This window comes from Typopeltis vanoorti, chromosome 9 (assembly GCF_054136105.1).
Source record: "Typopeltis vanoorti isolate ZY-2024b chromosome 9, IOZ_Tvanoo_1.0, whole genome shotgun sequence".
In the NCBI taxonomy this organism is placed as follows: Eukaryota; Metazoa; Arthropoda; class Arachnida; order Uropygi; family Thelyphonidae; genus Typopeltis; species Typopeltis vanoorti.
The window spans coordinates 102,213,875-102,234,166 of NC_143557.1; the positions used below are offsets into that span (position 1 = coordinate 102,213,875).

The 20,292-nt window shown below is 36.1% G+C and overlaps 1 protein-coding gene across 1 annotated transcript in view; it reads right to left on the minus strand.

Annotated features, from left to right (window-relative positions):
- LOC150103330 (pancreatic triacylglycerol lipase-like) overlaps positions 1 to 12,081 on the minus strand; it is a 33,289-nt gene extending 21,208 nt beyond the window's left edge. The window contains exon 1 of the mRNA XM_090398450.1: positions 12,037 to 12,081. Within this exon, the coding sequence (XP_090254576.1) occupies positions 12,037 to 12,081 (45 nt within the window). The remainder of the gene's footprint in view (positions 1 to 12,036) is intronic.
- Between the last annotated feature and the right edge of the window lie 8,211 nt (positions 12,082 to 20,292).

Consider the following 20,292-nt stretch of genomic DNA (forward strand, 5'->3'; position numbering starts at 1 on the left):
ATTGCTCTACCCATTTCTGCATCATCGTCTTATCAGTGAGTAGTTCCTTTCAGATCCTTTCCTATATCATTTGTACACAGTAAACAGTAGCAGCCCAAGAACAGAGCCCTGCTGCACGTCACTATTCTCCTGAATAAACTACTCTCTGATATCTCTCCATCAACCACCCTCTTTTCAGCTTAACCAACCCTATATCATTCCAATGTGCTGCGTTTATTGGTAAGAATCCCATTCTGGTTTGTTACTAATGGCGCTAACTTGGGAATTTTATGCACATTCTTAAACTAAATTGCCTTACTGATATCCACTCAATAGGTTCCTCCACTCCACACATAAAAACTCTTTCCCTGACGCACATCCACTTTCACTTCATTCAACAGCACACTTTCCAGATTCTGAATACCAAATCCATTCGGATGCAAGCCAACTTTCTTCTATAAGTATTTTTGCCTGTCAAACCCACTCCACGTTATTCCTCTTGCATAAAAGCATCGAGTGGTTCGCTAATATGGCCTTACTTCTCAGCTTTATTCTGTCATACCGGGGAGACAGACTCGCTATCTTAAGTCTCTTACTCTTTTCTTTTGCTACTTCCAGTAACTCTTTCATGTCCCATCATGCCATATCTTTCTCCTTTCAAATCATTTGTTCCAGTCAAAACAACCAGCTCTTTCACTTTACCCTTTTGCCCTTAATATCCTCAATAATATCATTACGTTTTGCACACCCGGTAAGCGATTTTGTTAATCTCTCTCCAATCACACTTTAATCAAACATTCATTTCTCTTTTCTCGTACTTCTCTTTGTGATAGCATTTGAACCACTCACCAGACGATTCTGCATTCGCTGCAGCTCTCGCTTCGTCCTGTCTATCACTCAGCTTAACTGAGCTATCATTACAGCCAACTCTTCATTCTTTACATCCCTTATACTACTGTTCTTTCAACGGACACTTTTATTTCCCCTCAGTCATTTTACTTTAACCTTTATTTCAATCCTATCTGCCATTACACGATCACGCACATTTTTATGCGTATTCACTGTTCCATCTACCGATCATTTTTCGAGACCTGACTTACATTTCAATCTATCTGCTGTTACATCATCACACGAACATTTTCACGCGTATCTAGGTTCCGTCCACCGATTTATTTCTCGCGATCTGATCTGCACTTCTGACGTTCACTTCCATAGCAGTTTCGGCACACGTCCCCACCACTATCACTTTGGAACCAAATTTTATTTGCCTTTGGTAATGTGTACATATCGCAGCCATTGCAGTGTGCGAAGTCCCTTTGACCTTGTTCGCCACTGTTCTGTTTTGCATCGTGGACATTTATTACGGTATTCAAATTACTGTGAAGAAGGACTACATTAACCATATTTAAAATAAAACTTTAAACTTAAATCTTAATTTTAACTTATATATATATATATATATATATATATATAAGTTAATATATATATATATATATATATATATAGTATATAAGTTAATATATATATATATATATATATATAGTATATAAGTTAATATATATATATATATATATATATATATATATATAGTATATAAGTTAATATATATATATATATAGTATATAAGTTAATATATATATATATATAGTATATAAGTTAATATATATATATATATATATATATATATATATAGTATATAAGTTAATATATATATATATATATAGTATATAAGTTAATATATATATATATATAGTATATAAGTTAATATATATATATATATATATATATATAGTATATAAGTTAATATATATATATATATATATATATATATATAGTATATAAGTTAATATATATATATATATATAGTATATAAGTTAATATATATATATATATATATATATATATATAGTATATAAGTTAATATATATATATATATATATATATAGTATATAAGTTAATATATATATATATAAGTTAATATATATATACTGTATATATATATAATATTTAAATTCGGACAAATTTAAAATTAAAAAAAAATATTTAAAATCGGACAAATACCAAGTATGTTGAAGACGACCATAATCACACTTATTTATATTTTATTCAAAGACGTATGCTGAGGGCACAGAAAACAGCCGAGAGTATTCACACTCATGATGATCCTAAATGTCATGATCACCTACCAGTAGCGTGTTGGGCCTCCTTTGACTAAGATAGGCCTTTGCACCCATCTTGACATTGACTCCACACTAGATTACTCCCAGAGGGAGACTACGAGAAGCATTTGTGTCGACACCGGATGCCGCTTTCCACATGATCCGACAAATGTTCGATGGGATTGAAATGGAAAATTAGGCGGCAAGAGAACACATGGAATGCTTGGATATACACTCCGAACCATGCTTGCAGAATACGAGCCTTGTTACAGGGACATTGTCGTGTGCTGTAGGCATTGTCGTATGTATTTATTGGGGGATGACAAGATCAAATACTCTACATAGTACGATACCGTTATCACAGGCCTGTTTTTGGCAAACCGTACATTCTTCTTGGCAGATAACAGGCCAACGAGAATACGTCATAATGCTTTGGCTCGTTGGTGTTAAACAATGCGAATGAGCCAGTAAGAGGAAAACAATTAATTTTCATTTAAAATTTAAAAGCAAAGTGAAAGAGATGCATTGATTACGCAACGATCGAGCAAGAGCTATGTCAGCTGATTACGACATTTGAAAGAGACGAATGAACGTCCTTTGAATATAATAAAGTTCAAACAATTACCGAACTGTTTCATTCGAAAGCTTCTGCGTACGTAATATAAACACCACGCTCACGTAAAATCAGCACGACCACAACGCATCGGACACCCTGCGTGTGCGAAAGTAATGTTTCGCAATCACAAGTTGTTTTCTCTTGTTCTTATTCAATGTCACGGAGTATCTACTTCATTTTAAATGAAGTAGATACTCCGCTTAGCGATATTGTTATATGTAATTGGCGGTATTTTGTTTATTTTTTACTGTGTTCTGTAGTCAACTATTATTGCGCGATATACTTTCAGAAAGACGTTTCTCGTTATGTCACCGATACGTACAAAAAAAAAAAAAAAAAAAAAAAAATGGCGACCAAGCCATAGATGTTGACTGCTATTAATGTGCGATGCAGTGTGTGTTTAATGTATTCGTTGCGAGAGCGAATGGTTTGAGGTATGCGGGAGAGAGAGAGAGAGAGAGAGAGAGAGAGAGAGAGAGAGAGAATGGCAAAGATATTTGTTGTAAACGTTTTGTATGAGAGTATAAGAATTGAGAGTCGTGTCAGGAGCGAAAGAATGAAGCGACTGATATGAATATACACACCGTGTCCAAAAAGAAACCGAACTTTTCGAAAATAGAAGAAACTAGTGGCGCCACCTGCAACCTTCATTAGTGTCGTTTCAACTGTCTATGACATTTGTTTCATTAGAAGCCGAGTTATAGTGCTAAGAGTGACAGTGTGCTTTCACGAACAGTCGTAAAATGATTTTCAACCAGAGAGCTGCGATTGACTCTTGTGCTAAACTTGGTAAACGTTTCACCGAAACGCATCAAATGTTTCACAAAGCATACGGAGATGAATGCTTATCCCGTACTCAAGTTTAAGGTAAACGTGAATTAAGCGATTTCAAAATGGTCGTGAGCCGCTAGAGGATGACGAAAAGTAGGGCGGTCCAAAAACTGCACTGAGCGAAGTGAACATCCAAAAAGTGCGTGATTTCATCAAAGAAAACCCGAAACCGTCCGTGAGATTCGTTGAAGATGAATTGGAGATTCCAAAGTCAACTGTGCACAATATTTTGACCGAGAGGTTAGGCCTTCGTAAATTGAATTCGCAATTTGTTCCCCACAAGTTAACCGCCGACCAAAAAATGTATCGAATTGAATTGAACACTGCAAGGACCTCATTAAAACCGCTCGTAAGGACTCAAACTTCTTTGAAACAATCGTTACTGGTGACGAAACATAGTGTTTTGAGTATGAGCCCAAAACAAAGCGCCACAGTGCTGAGTGGAGACCACCAGAAGAAGAGCATCCGAAAAAACGTCGCTTGGAGAAGTCAAAAGTAAAGACAATGCTGATTTGTTTCTACTATTCCAAGCGCATTATCCACAAAGAATTCGTTCCACCTCACCTGGCCAAACGGTCAATGATGAGTTTTATCTCGAAATTTTGAAGCAATTGATAGAGAATTCGTCGCGTACTGCATGGATATCGTGACGACCGAACTTTCGTCAAAACACACTGTCACCCTTAGCACTATAACTCAACTTCTAATGAAACAAATGTCATAAACAGTTGACACAAACTGATGATGGTTGGCGCTTTCGAGAACAAAAAGATACAACAGGTGGAGCCACTAGTTTTTTCTATTTTCGAAACGTTCGGTTTCTTTTTGGACAGGTATAAGACAAAATTGTCCAAGTGTAGAGGAAACAGTGAATGATGATGATGATGCACGAAATACGAACTAGATTTGTAGGTAAGTGGTTGAAAGTAATAATGTGGATGATCCTTCACAGGAAAAAAGATGACTTCGAGACGGAGAATGAATGAGAAAAGCATAAAAGTGCGATAAACTTGGAAAAAAGAGATAGTATTGTATTGGGGATTCGATGATAAGATATATACTTAATAACAAAATGACTAAAACATGTTTTCCAGGTGCAAAATAAAGGATGTTAGTGAAGCTTTAAGTTTGTAGAAGAAAAAAGCGAACGAATTAATTGTTTTGGCAGGCACAAATGATTTGAAAGGTGAGAAATATGCAATGAGAGAAGGTGGGAAATAGTTGTTAGGAGAAGCAAACATTAAGAGTAAGAAATTAAAGATTGTGAGTCTGCTGCCTGGATATGATAGGAGAGAACTGAGAAGAAGGGCCAGGATTGTCAATGAGAAGATTGTGCAGGAGAAATGGTGTGCAGTTTATTGAATAAATGGCACTTAAATAGTGATGTGCATGGAGAAAGTGTTGTTCACTGAAAGTTTGGAAGTGCAAAACCAGGAACAGAGATATATTGGTGGGAAAGCAATTAAGCAGGTTTCGAATCTGAATATGAAGGAAGTGACATTATATAAGAACAACTGTATGCCCAAGGGAATGTTGCAATTTATGTACACGAATGCCCCAAGTATTAGAAATAAAGGAGAAAGGTTTTAGCATTGTCAGCTCAAACTGGCCAAACTTAATGGTATAAGACCTAAGGATATCAAGCAACATGCAAGTACCCTAGGTTCTATCCTACTAAAATTAATAAATAAAATATTTAAAATCGGACAAATACCAAGTATGTTGAAGACGACCATAACCACTCCCATATACATGAAAATATAAATTTAATCAATAATTACAGACCAATGGCAACACTACCAATTATAAATCAAATTATGGAGGGGGATCGTACTAAGGAAACTCGCAACATACACAGAAAAGTTGCATATTATCTCCAAATCACAATACCGATTTCAGAAAAATAAGAGAACTCCATTTTGCTTGGGAGATTTTACAGATGTAATTAATATCGCCTTAGATAAAAACAAAATTGTCATGGTAGTCTTTATCGATTTGATTAGACAGATAAGACAAAATTAATGGTATTCAGAAATCCACGGACTCGACCATTTGATAATATATATATATAACCATCCAACATCTACTCTCTAACATAAAAGACACAGAACAGTAAACCCACCAGCATCACTCAGAGGAAAACAATGTGATCCCCTTGGAATTTACTTCGATGCAGATATGAATTGCAATAGTCGCATAAACAATTTACAAAGCGAACTCCGAACAATAACTGGCAAACTCTACAGGTTAAAAGAAATTTGTATGAATTTCATTGTTAAAAAAACTACAACAATATGTTTTGTAAATGAGTAATATATAATTATAATTTTAATAATTAAAAAGTATTGATTTTTTTTCATATAAATCAAACGTGGAAATTGAACAATAATCTGCAGCACTTAGTTGCAGTAGTAGTTTGTAAAATAACACGTTGTAATGTCACTTAAGACGATTATTGCATATATGAAAATATTTTGAGATCAATACAAAATTATTATTATTATTAGAGAGATGCTATAAATCATCCAAAGCAGTAGTCATACCTTTCCTTAAATTCATTCACACTAGATGCGCTCACTACCCCTAAAAGCAAACTGCTCCGCTAACTCACTGCTCTGAGAAAAACCTGGCTCTTATCTCTTTTCCTGAATGTGAACAAACTTAACTTCCATGGTTGCCCCGTGTTCTCTCCCCACCTTTCATATAACGAAAATTTTCATCGGACGCTATCCTGTAACACCCATTCAAAAGTTTATAGACCTCTATCATATTACCCTCTTTCTCCTTTTAACCGGAGTCTGTAATCCACATACTCCTAATCTGTGCTAATAATCTAAATCCCATAATCCGGATATAATGATCTTAACTCTTCCTTGCATCCTTTCACGGCTTCTTTATCCCCTGTAGACCAAATCTGCGTGCAATACTCCAGGTGTGTCTTATCAAAGCCTTATAAAGAGTGCAGGCTTCCTTATCCATACATGTCAAGGTCCGCTTCGACATCGCAATTATCCTTTATTTGTAAAGGATAATTGCGATGTCGAAAGGATATCCTTTGCAAATAAAGGATATCCTTTATTTGCAAAGGTTACAAAGGTATTTGTAACCTTTGCTATGTGACTTTTAAACATCAAATTCCTATCCACCAATACGTCAGAGAATCTCTTGCCTCCTCAGTTTCTTGTAGCATAACCCCGCTAAGTATGCCGCTGAAAATCTAATCCCGCCGAGGTGCATAACTTTACACTTACTACCATTAAACTGACAGACTGGTTTGTCAAATTTTCAAGCCTATTCAAATCATTCTGTAAGTCTGAATATCAGTAGCATCCCTTCTTTCCCTGCCTATCATCGGCAAACAGTTGCACATCTGATGTTAGACCCTGTCTGATGTCATTAATGTATAGATTAAACAACAATGGCTAAGGACTGAACCCTGAGGTACACCACTGGTCACCTTAAATCTAGCAGATTGATTCCCACTGTATACCACTTTTTGATATCCGTGTGTCAATCATACCCTGATCCAAGTCAAGAGTTTATATTCCAATCCCATATTCTCTCAGCTTATGCAACAGCCTTTCGTGTGATATTCTATCAAATGCCTGAGAAAAATCCAACATTATCATGGTGCATCCAATTAGGCCATAAGATTGTTATTAAATATGAATGCTAAATTAACACGATCTTCCTTTAGTAAAGGAAGGTCCACGCCGCTCCTTACATAGTATTACTTTCTTTTCTATATATTTCTGTATGCTAGTTCTTCTCAACTTCTCTAAAATCTTCACACCCTTGTACAATGCAACTATCATACATCGCTTCCATTCGTGTGGTGTCATTCCTCAGCTCAGGAATGATTCGTGTGGTATCAATCCTGAGCTGAGACTCAAGTTATTCAAACACGTGAAAGGCCTAGCCAATTCAGTTGAACATTCCTTCAGCAAAGGGGCTGATATTCCATCTGTCCATAAAAACAAATTCTCATCTAGGTTATGAAACAGTTCTTCATCCTCATTTCCATGAACTTCTAACTCTTCTTCTAATGCAGCAGTAGCACTGTGCACCATATTGTATATTCTTGGTTGATATATCTTAGCAAAGTGAGCGCTCATTAATTGAACAATCTCATTACCTTTCGACACTCGAGTACCATCTGCATTCAATAAAGTTAATCTTTCACAGTCATTCTTCTTTTGCTTGCGGCATAACGATAAAATATTTTGGATTGCTTTTATCTTGCATGGCCAATTTCTTTTCATACACCGATTTAACTATGAGCACAATACTTGTTACTTTCCTGGCTTGAGCTTTATATACAGGGTGTTCGGGATAAATTTAACATATTTATAATTAATTATATTTTTCCGTAAGTTACATGTATTAACACACACTTCTCTTCATTTAAAAGTTTGGACCCTTCTTCATTCATATACAAGATGTCAGAAAGGATGGATAGCTGGAACCCACCTGAATCATGGAAGAGAATAACTTGTATCATGATGATTCGTGCCCGCCATCAAAATAAGGATATTACGACTGCTGCCCAGTGCTCCCTGAATACAGTAAAAACAATCAGGCATGAACTAGAGACTTGCAATGGTGACTACGAGGATGGAGCAAGAAGAAAGATCCCTAGCAGACGATCTGATTGCGTTCGTACAGCAGAATTCCTCGCAAATCTGCAGGAACAGGTGTTGAAGAACCCTGGCATTGGAATTCGGGCTTTGTTCGTGGAGTTGCTAACTGTAGTCAAGCCCTGGATAACAAGGGTAGCCAATGGTAGGCCGTATGTATGGCAGCAGGATTCGGCCCCTTGCCACACCTCTGGGAAAAGTCAAAAATGGTTGTCTGAAAATTTCTACGACTTCACCAGTCCAAATGTTTGGCCTCCAAACTCCCCAGAGTTTGGAGGCCAAACTCTGGGGAGTTTGGCCTTAACCCTTAACCCCATGGATTATTTTGTATGGGGCGCAGTTGAAAAAGACACCAATCGCACTTCCAGTAATACAAAAGCCCAGTTAATGGATAAAATTAAAACAGTTTTTGCGGCCTTTCCCAGGGAGACTGTAGCATCAGCTTGTTCGAGGTTCCGAAGCAGAATTGAAGCTGTGATCGATGCTAATGGTGGTTATTTTGAGTAAATCTTGTTGATAGTATTGTAATTAACTCTGCCAGTAATGTTTTTTTGTCAATTCATTAAATTTAATAGATACAAAGAAGATTTTCTTTTTCCTTACGAAACTGTCAAATTTATCCCGAACACCCTGTATTTTATAACTCCTCTAACTCTTATTCTCAGGATATTCTTTCCATATCACCTTCTTTTTGCAGTTCTCTTGCTTACTAAAGTTGCACATCCATTTCACTTCCAACCTATTTGTTCTTCGAACACTAGGGATACATTCAGATACCGTCTTATTTAAGCACTTTTTCAAAGATATTATTAATTACAGCTGAAGAACTTCAACCCACAAAAATAAAAGTAAGGCCGATTGTAAATCTAACGGAAATGGTTCATTTGAGGCTGTATGGTTAGAGATATAGGTCAATAGGTCAAAATATATTGTACAGGCCGAGAAATTATCATGGCGGACTTCAACTATGGTGATATAGATTGGAAAGAGAAAAGGGCATATGGCAAAATGGAAATGATATTTACACAGTCACTAAGGGATAATTATCTGAAACCGCACGTGATGGACGATACCCGGGGTTTGAGAGTGCTGAATCCCGCAATTGCATCAGAAGATCCATATATGACTAAAGTAGTCATTCTACTTGCAATCGGGGAAAGTGACCATGCAGTCCTCTCCTGGGTGGTTGCCCGACATGTTGAAATTTCAGTCAAGAAATGGTTTATGTGGAACTACAAAGCTGGCGATTATGACAAACTCAGGAGATTACTCGGATAAGTACGATGCAATAAGAAACAACATGAATTGAATGTCATTAGTGCATGGTAAATGGTCAAGGTTTGTTTCGAGCGAGATGGTATCAGAGCATACTTATGGTCAGGAGGACAAACCGAATTGGGATTAATTGGATGACTCGCAATATAAAGCAGTAGCTGCAAAAAAGAAAGCATTGTGGAAGGAATATAAACAAAACAAAGTTATCAGCATGTTCATGAACAATGTAAAGTACATTCAAGAAGGGTAGCTAGTATGGTAAGGAAGGCTAAATCAGATTTCGAGAGAAAATTAGTTAAGGAGGCCAAAGTAAATCTAAAATCGCTACGTAGCAAGTAAAAGATAGAATGATTATGGAAAGATAACTTTACTCAGTGCTGATGGTAAGAAAGTGAGAGAAGCAGAAGAAATAGTTCAGTTACTAAGTGATCACTTAACAAGGGCGTATCATCCAGTGGTTACTCTGTAGTTACTGAGGTGAGAGACTGATGTGAGCATTGAGGTAGATGAACTGGAGGTACTGAGTATATTGATAAATATCAATGTAAATACAGTAATGGGTCTGGACGGTATGTCTGATTGTGTGCTACGAGAATGCGCAAGTGAAGTCAACAAAACTGATTTCTGAAATTCCCAACATTCCTCTAGGGATGTTTGGTCTATTCAGCTTCTTCTCCTTTCCATATCAACCGTGTTCATCTCTGAGTTGCTTATCTGCCAAGTTCTTTTTTCTTAAACAATTAGGATGACCTTACTTGGAATAGACAATGAGCTCATTCCCCTATAAATTTCACACACCGTACAATTTCCGTTATGAACAAGGAGGCAATTTACACTTCTAGTGACGTCTCTGGAAATTTTACCGTATTGATAGAAAACTTCAGGATCTCAGTTACCACGTCACTGTATTCTCATTACCTTCTTCTATCATTTCTGCAGTAATCTCAACACATCCTGGTGATGAGATCACTGCAGAATTAATGAAGTTTTAATATATTTATTACCAATCTAAACTTTAGATGATGTAATGGAAGTGGAATCAAATTGGGAAGCCGATCTAATCAATTCTATAAGGATAATTCATCACAAGACTGAATATTGTTTCTATTCTATTCTATTCCCTCAACGATACGGCTGGTGGGGGGTAGCTATATGCTACCATACTAGGGAAATGACTATGAGCAAGATGGTTTCCCGTTGCTTTCCTTGCCGTACTATATCCTATGACCGTAGCCTGTCTGTTCACGGGGACGTTTGCTTGCTTGCGAGATGGAAAACCTCCAGATAAACTGGCGGAAAAAACCTTGCAATCCAAGCCCAAAACCGGCTAACTTAGCTATGGCTGAGGAAGATCCTTAAGTTCCTCACGTTGCCGACGAGAATCGAACCTAGGACACTCCTGCCCCAGGTTGTGAAGCGCAAAGCCACTGGGCTAACTTCGCGGACCGAATATTGTTTAAGATATTAAAAAAAAATGTTCTGCCCATATTGCCATGATGCCGCCTGTTCCTAGAAATAGATACTCATTTTTATTTTTAATGACTTCTCCTTCTTCTCTCATATCTTATTCATAACTCCATATATTCGTTTGTAATTATTTCCTCTAGCTTTATTCTCTGAAAGCAGTCAAGTTTTGCTGTTTTATTAATTTACCTTTACCATAGTCTATTATCTTGGGAAGCTTATTTAAAACTATTCCAGTCTGTTCCTGAACCCATTCTTTCAGCAGTCAGCTGCATTGCCTCATTTCTGAAATAGGTCTGCGTTTGCTTCTTTCTACCTGCTAAGACAAATTAACTAGCTTCGTGCACAGCATTCTTGAAGCCATTCCACATGCTTTCTAGATCTTGTATGCTAGATTTTTCAAAATATTAGAGCCACTCAACCTAGCAGCATTAGCATTATTTCTCTCATTACTTCAAACACTTCTCTCCATCTTCTGGCAAATCCATAGCAGTATCTTAGCTAACTATAAATACAAAACTATATAATCATAGTTGAACTTTAATCTCACTTTTAAAATTAGCAGTTAGAAGTCTTGCATTAACAGGGTTATATCCACGAAGAGCAGTTTTTATTAAGTAACAATGTCACACCTTGCCGATGTTTGCCATCCTCACATTCGGGGTATATGAATCCAGTACTGGCCTTCTGAATGTCACCTTTTCTTGCCTATCATACTTCGTTTTGAGCAAGAATCTCCAACTAATACCTGTAAAATTCTTTAGTGAGATTAAGCAAAAATCCTGGTTCAGTGTCCCTGTGAAAAGAAGTGTTTTACTCGGTCTGTGGAAGAATGATTATTTGTTCGTTTCAGGGCCCAGCGGCATTGCCCCATGCTGCTGGACCCAAGTTAATCGACTCCGTTTAGCCAAAAGCCACATACCAGTTGTCAATAAACACATCAGATGAATTCTGGCGATGCTTCCGAAAGCAGTGGAGTTCAGGTACTTGTGATGAGCTCTGCTCCGTTCAAAACTGTAATCGGATCCAGTCAGTTTAACCGTATGCATTTAAATACAGTCAGTCCTCGACTTACCTCCGTCCGAGTTACGTCTTCTCGAAGATACGTCCCTGATCCCATAATGGAACAAATAACATTTTCGGCTATACTTTCGAAGAAGACGCAAGCGAGCGTAAGTAAAAACGTTTCTATTTAGCAACAATGCCTCATGCACAGTGACAACAGCGCTTTCAGCGGCAGTCTCCTTTCGCAGTCGGGACGTGTCTTCAACATTCCTCTGTGGAGTTTGTATTTGAAAAATGGATTATTTGTGTAATTATCGTTAAACATTTTGCGATCTTTTGTGCTACAGGGGCCCATACACGCACAATCAAAAAATCCCATTGAAGAATCACAGAAAGAGAGGCGAGCAATTGATCTTGAATGGAAGTTGCAAGTTATAAAGCAACATGAAGCTGATAACCCGTCAATGTGATCGCACATGGCTTCGGATGGTCTAATTCTACAGCGACGACCATTTTGAAAAATAAGGATAAAATCGTAGAAGCCGTGAAAGGATCTGCTTCCATTAAATCGACGATAGTGACGAAGCAACTACAAGGTCCTATCGGTGATATGGAAAAGCTACTTGCATCATGGATGGAGGACCTGAACCAAAAGCGCATACCCCCTTAGAACTGCGACCATAACCGCTAAGGCACTAAGTCTCTTCAACCTGTTGAAGGAGGAAGCAGGGCCCGATTACGACTACGAATTAAACGCTTCTTCCGATATTCATGAGATTTAACGAGCATTTTGCACTGCATAATGTGAACATGTATGGTAACTTGTAATATGGTCTTAAAGACCGTATTACAAGTTCCGATGAGAAGGCTGCCAAGGAGTTTGTGGAGAAATTGGATAAAATTATTACGGGAGGGGCAAATTATTTGCCACAGCAAATATTTAATATGGATGAGACTCATTGTTTCGGAAAGAAATGCCTGAGTGGACATTCATCCACAAAAAAAAAAAAAAAAAGCTAAAATCTATACCTAGTTTCAAAGCTCTTAATGCCCGTATTACGATTCTGTTACGGGTAATGGTGCTGTATATAAACTGAAATCATAGATATGGCACAGTAAGAATCCACGAGCCTTCAAAAACATTAGAAGAATACTCCCAGTTCATTAGCGGAGCAATAAAAAGTCTTGGATGACTCAAAAATTGTTTGCGGATGCCTTAATCAACTTTTAAGCGAGTGAAATAAAAATCTATTGTGTGAAAAAAATGTAAAATTTAAACTTTTGTTAATTCTAGATAATGCTCCAGGTCATCCGTCTTATAGCAGTGATCTTCACCAAGTTTATTGTCATGTTTCTCCCTCCAAACACTATTTCATTGATTCAACCGATGGAACACGAAGTTCTGGCAATGTTAAGGATTATTATCTACGGAGAACTTTTTCAGACGCCATTTCTGCTACTGACGGAAATGACCTGACTTCATGCAATTCTGGAAAATATTCAATATTTATCATGCTGTTAAAATTATTGCTGTGGCGTGGGACGAAGTGACCTCTCATTGTATGAGTGGCATATGGAAAAAGACATTAAAAAGGTTTGTGCATAATTTTGGAAGTTTGCAATAGTGGGCCTAGCAAACAATCTGAGTCTCGAACTGAATGATGACTCATAGAAATTTCCTTTGAAAAGTTGACCAACGAAGAATTGGTCAAACTGGAGGAACAACTGTTGCAGAATGCAGAAGAGGAAAAACGAGAAAAGTAAGAGGGAAAAGAGAAACAGGAAGAAGTTGTTAAACAAATTATAGTGAAGGGGCTTGCAGAAATGTTCTTTGCAGTTAGCAATGTGCTCAAAATGGCTGAAGACATGGACCACAATGTTGAACGCTACTTCATAATAGAAACAAAAGTACATGATGCGTTTGCTTGCTATGAACAAATTTATGATGAATAGGAAAAGAGGAATATGCAAAGCACATTGGACATTTTCACCAAAAAACAAAGATTACAATTACACATGATCGTTTACACAGGGAAGGTATTTGAAGATGGGATTGTGGAGGAAGATTTGGGCGATTATTCTCCTGTTTTATAGTGGCGGAAACACATAGTACAGTTTTATAATAAGGTTTAAAAATTAAAATGACAGTATACTTATTCATGTTAAGTCCCTAACCGCTATAACTCTGTTGATTTAATGTATCGACTTACGTCCTGCCGGATGGAACGGAACCCGGACGTAAGTCGAGGGATGACTGTACTTAAATATTTTTTTTCATGTACATTATACACAAAAAAATGTACATTAATAATTTTGTTTCAGATGAAAATACCAGTTAGAAATATTATATTAACATTTATTCTTTAAAAATCGATTTATTTCTTTACATCAATTTAAAGAAAACAAATCACACATATATTTAATTAATAATTGAATAAATTTCTAAAATTTTAAAATATAGTAGATACCTTTAAAAATGTCATATAATAATGATATAATAAATTTACGAATGATAAGGATTTTGTTCATTGTTGACTTCTAAATGAAATTTAAAATGTTTTATTTAATTGGCATATGGTGGATAATTGCTATTACGAATTTGTCAGCTATTCGTTGTATAAAATTAATTACATGATTAAATGTTCGTAACCTGCTACTCTTTTTATTATTTTTGTCGATTAACATTAGTCCATATTCTTGGTAACTTTCAAAACACTTAGTTCAGATGTTCTATAAATAAATTTTGAGACCTCAATTTGCAGTCTCTCAAAAGGCCATTGACTAGTTACATTGACTTAAAACGATGACAAAAATATCGAATTTTGTGGCAACACTTCATTTTCCGAAAAGAAACTGAAACTAATTTGGTCAAAATGATGAGCATTATTGCTCATCATTTTGAACATTTGTAACTCACTTATGTCAGTTCGCCGTAGTAATAAGACCTTCAAAACACACCTACGAAACAGACAGATAGCAACACAAATTAAATGCAAGTGCAATCCCATGTTATTAATAGATTCGGGATTGTGTATTTATTATTTTGGATTGATTCAATTAACTAGAAAACTGATCTTTTACTAAGTGATGATTGTGAAAAACTCGGTTTAGTAATGTTTTGTGTAAAAAATTGTTTGTTGCTTAAATGATAATTTTATAAACAAGCGATTGTTTTAATCAACAGGGGGTTAATATCATGAATAGAAAGCAAACTGAGGAGAAAGAAGAACCACAAGAAGAAAGAAGTTTTCAGAAGATAGCTGTAGAAGGAAAGAATGAAGAGAAAGAAAAAAATTGTTCTCTAATCCCTTCTAAAAGAGGAATTATTATGATTAGAGGAATTTTAAAAAACCTTGCTTTTTTGTATATATCCTATACATTTTTTATTATGGTGTATCATTACATTTACATTAAATATATACCGGTATATAGCTTAGGTATTAGAATGAATTGTACTGATTTCTGTATGTCTGCGCATGCGCGCATTTACTAACAAACTTCCCGTGACATTTTTGAAGTTCTCTTTCTATGGGTAAGACAAACAACGTGTAAAAAAAAAAAAAACTTAACTAAGAAAGATGGCGTTATAATAACTATTTCACTCAATTAACGTAAACAATTACAATTTCTTGATATTTGTTGAAGTGAATTTGGTGTTGTTCTTGAATTTTGAAAACCACCAACTCCTTTTGTTTAGTATCCCACTGTCATCACTGAATATCGCTCAAGTTTAGCGATACTTTACACCATATGAAAAATGTTTAAATAAATATAATAAATTAAAAATTTTAATCTTAAAAATTGGTTTAATCAACATTAATTTTTCTCCATTCTTTTACTGGAGACGAGGACTTTCCATTATTAAGAAAATAAAAATCATAACGGCTTATTAAATGGCATTAAATGCATTATGAAGGGAAATGCATCTCATTATATGTAATTTTTTTCAATTTGTAATTAAAATAATTTAATTGTTAAAGTTACATTAATAAATCATAATATGTGCTAACTGAATAATAATCACATCATCCACATTTCCTGTTCAAAATAATTCCATATCAGGAACTTCCTTGTTATTGAATTATGATTGTATAGAATGTGCTCGTCAGTGAGTTATCTCTGTTTTTATCTTTTGGTAAGTCACACTTTTCAATCAAAACAAATATCAAAATAGAAACACATATCATGAAGAGTTCAACAAAGATGTACTTATCACTTCTACTTTTAAATATATTTATAAATAAAATTACAACAACCTGTTGTAATTTTATTTATAAATTGGAAAAAAAGCAACCCATTTTGTATGCAAATAAACCCATAAAAAGATAGTTACACTCTTCTTGTAGATGATCAAACTGTGTTAGCTACATCACAAAATGATTTAGAAAGATCGGTAAAGTCATTAAATGAAACTGTAGAAAAATATAATGTGAGAATATTTTAGAATATTGAGGAGTTTAGAAGGAGGGCCATAATCGCAAATGACTTTATGCGCAGGTTATGCAGACGGTGTGGTGTGGAATTCGTCGACGTGTGAAATGAGTTTAATGGGCGAAAGGATTTATACAAGATGGATGGCTTGCAATTGAATGGATTTGGTGTGCGGAGACTGGAAAAAGAATGAAGAATGAAGTGAAAATGGAAGTGCAGAATCAGGGAAACTAGAACTACCAAGGAGAGGGGAAAGTGGATATGCGGACATACAGTGAGACAGTTGAGTGTAAGAATGTATATAATGTACCCGAGCCAGTACTAAGACAAAAAATGGGAATGGGACAGTTAAAATAACGCATCAAGATAGGGGTGGGACAAAGGGACCTCTGCATTTCATGTATACTAATGCAAGGAGTATTAGGAACAAGAAGGAAGAATTTTTGGCCTTGATTGCTCTTCCTGGCCATAGGTTATTGGCATTAGTGAAACATGGCTGATGGAAGATGATATAGTTAGTGGGATAGAATGTGTAGGTTATAGTGTGTTCAGGAGGGACAGAGAGAATAAATTGGGGGGGAGTGTTATTGATGATAGCGGATGATCTGCAACCAAGGAGAATTGAAGTTGTATTGCAGGATAGTGAAAAGAGCTCATTTTAAGCTACTTGGTGTGAGATTGAGACTGGCAGAACAAAATATACCGTTGGGTGCTGCTATAGACCAGGTGATGGAATAGATGGTGGAGATAGTATGCATAAACACATTAATGAAATGAGTGTAAGGAGGGTAATTATTATGGGGGATTTCAACTATGGTAACATTGATTGGAAGGAGGAGAGGACACATGTGAGGAAGGAAATGGATTTTATTCAATTATTAAGGGATAACTATCTGAGACAGCGTGTAATTGAAAATACTAGGGGGTTGAGAGTACTTGACCTGGTAATAGCATCTGAGAATTTGAGTGTAATAATAAATATGACCATGTTGCCACCTATTGGTGAGGGTGATCATAAGGTCTTGACCTGGGAGATGGCTAAAGGTGTGGAATTTTTGATTAAGACAGGGTATATGTGGAATTACCGTGATGGCAAGTATGACAAGCTTTGAAGATTGCTTAGATCAGTGCCATGGCATGTAAAACTGCAAGGGCTGGATGTCGATAGAGCATGGGAAGTGGTCAAGGAGCATTTACAGGAGGTTATGGCTGATTGTATACCTTGGGTCCGAATAGTAAAACAAGTAGGGGTTAAATGAATGAATAACACCATTAAGCTTGAGCTGCAAAAAAATAAACAACTGTGGAGGGAATTTAAAGAGAAAGGTGACCTGCAGGCACAAGAACGGTATAAAGCGCAGTCCAGAAGGGTAACGAGTGTGGTAAAAAAAGCAAAAGCGGATTATGAAAGGAAACTAGCTATGCAAGCTGACGAGAATCCCAAACAGTTCTTTCAATATGCTGAAAGCAAGAAAAAAACTGTACACGGCAAAATGATTTTAAGGAATGACGATGGTAAGCAGGTCACTGAATCAGTCAATATAGTGGAGTTACTGAGTGCGCACTTTACAAAAGTATATCATCCAGGTGGTGACATTGAAGAAATGAAGGAACCATTAGTTTATACGGGAATTGTGATGAATGAAGTGGTGGTGAATAGTCTATTACAGAACCTTAATGTGAACACATCTGTGGGATTGGATGGTATACCGGCACGGGTCTTGCGAGAAGCGGCTAAGGAATTATCAGTGCCCTTGACCATGTTGTTTAATCTGAGTCTCGGGTCTGGTTTAGTCCCGAAGGTGTGGAAAGAGGGGAAAATAGTTTCACTGCATAAAGGAGACTCCAAGACTACGGTTGCAAATTACCGACCGATCAGCATATCAGGAGTCATTGTCAAGGTCTTGGAGAAAGTAGTCAAGGGAAAAATACAGGAATGGATTGATGAAAATGAGAGGGACAGCATGGCTTTGTGAAGGGTAGATCATGTCTCAGTAACTTGCTCAAGTTTTATAATAAGGTGACGGCTGAACTGGATAAGGGGCACATTGCAAAAGTGGCTAAATCAGCTCATCAACTCACTTGGTTGTTGAAAAATACTTTGACGAGCAGAGACAAACAGGTTATTGTTCCTCTGTATCGAGCCTTCATAAGACCCCACCTAGACTACTGTGCCCAGATTTGGTCACCTAGGTTTCTTCTTGATGAGGAGGAGGTGGAGAGGATCCAGAGGCGAGTGACCAAGATGATAGCAGGTCTATTGAATGAACCTTATGAGAACAGGTTGAAGATTTGTGGGTTGCAGAAATTAGCTGATAGGCGGAAAAGGGGTGATATGATTGAGACATTCAAGTTACTGAAGGGTTTCTACAAGATTAATCCAGAAGATATTTTTGAGAATAGGACTGGTGGTGGGAGGACTTGGGGCCATATATTTGCCTTTTTAGTGCATTTTTAAATGTTTCACTGGCCTGAGAACTGTTTCAAAATGATTGATTCTCTTCAGAGACCAGGCAGAAACCTTAAATGATAAAACATTCTCATTCAGTACTAAGGAAGTCAAATGTAAGAGAAATGTATTTTTCGTAAGGGAACTCTCCGTATGCGCGTAAATATAATTGCAAAAGATAGAGCTAAAAGGCTTTATTTAGGCGATGTAAAATTATATAGGTAAAGTTGATATTGCATATTAGATCTAATTCATGTTTCCAGAGATGTCGCAATATATTTGCCTCCATCTTTCGACAAGTGAAATTAATGAAACTGTTGTTTAGTTTCTATTACCAAGTTTAAATTTAATCTAAGGAATGATTAAGAATAAGGCAATCTTTGAATGTAAACAAAACGATCTCCACGAGACGCATACAACAACTGATCTTTGTTTAATTATCTAAGACTATTCTAGTGTCCTGTTGTCTGTGATTAACTAACGGACTTGTAATAAGTGCAGAAGTTGACAATTTTCATTATTTTACAGAGTAACCAAGTGAGGGTAATAAGTTGAAAGATTGATGTCAGATTTTTTTTTTCTTTTGTTTTTTTTCTTTTTTGTTTTCACTCTGCTGAATATATCCTTCTTTATTGCTATGGGCTTAATGGCAATTGAGTACATTCGAAAGAGTGTAAAGACGATAAAAAATTAATCTGCTGACAATGCATTTTTCCATATTCAAATTTCCATAAGTGTTGGAATAATTAATGTTGAAATTTTTTGAACAAAAACTAAGTGGAACTAGAACTAAAATAAATAATTTACTAACTAAATTAATTATTTAGAGGCCAACGTTTCTCCAGCTCAGGCTAGCATTGTCAAAGACGCCTTGAAGACACACATGCATCATACATTGGGTATGCCCAGATTGGAAGAGCTTAGCACATTATTTCAGAAATCTAAACTCACTTCGGGTTTGCTTCTTCTTCTTCTTCTTCTTCTTTTTTTGTTTTTTACTGTATCGTAAAACTCTGCTTTAGTCTTCATAAAAACGTACGTTTACTTTATAGTTACGATTCAAAACATCCCACGATTATAATAATGCAGTATACATTAAGAGCTTTATATATGGTTTATATTTAAAATTCTTTTTCTATTAATGCTGCATTTATTCCTACTTTTTATATAATTCCCTCTCTCTGTGACAGTATATATAATCTGAATATTAAAAATATACACAAAAGCACATTTCACTCATTGTTAGTTATATTATCCATCAAATGCGTATAATTAGCTTTTTGTCTTTGAGATAGCGATTACAAGCGTTGTGCTCTCTCTCTAAACTTTCTTTACACCTTAATAAGTTATATAAGAATAACTCTTCCCTCATACGGGGATCTTAAAAAGAATGAAAGCAGAGTACATTGAGAAGATATAAAATCTGTTTTAGCTTCCGAACGATGA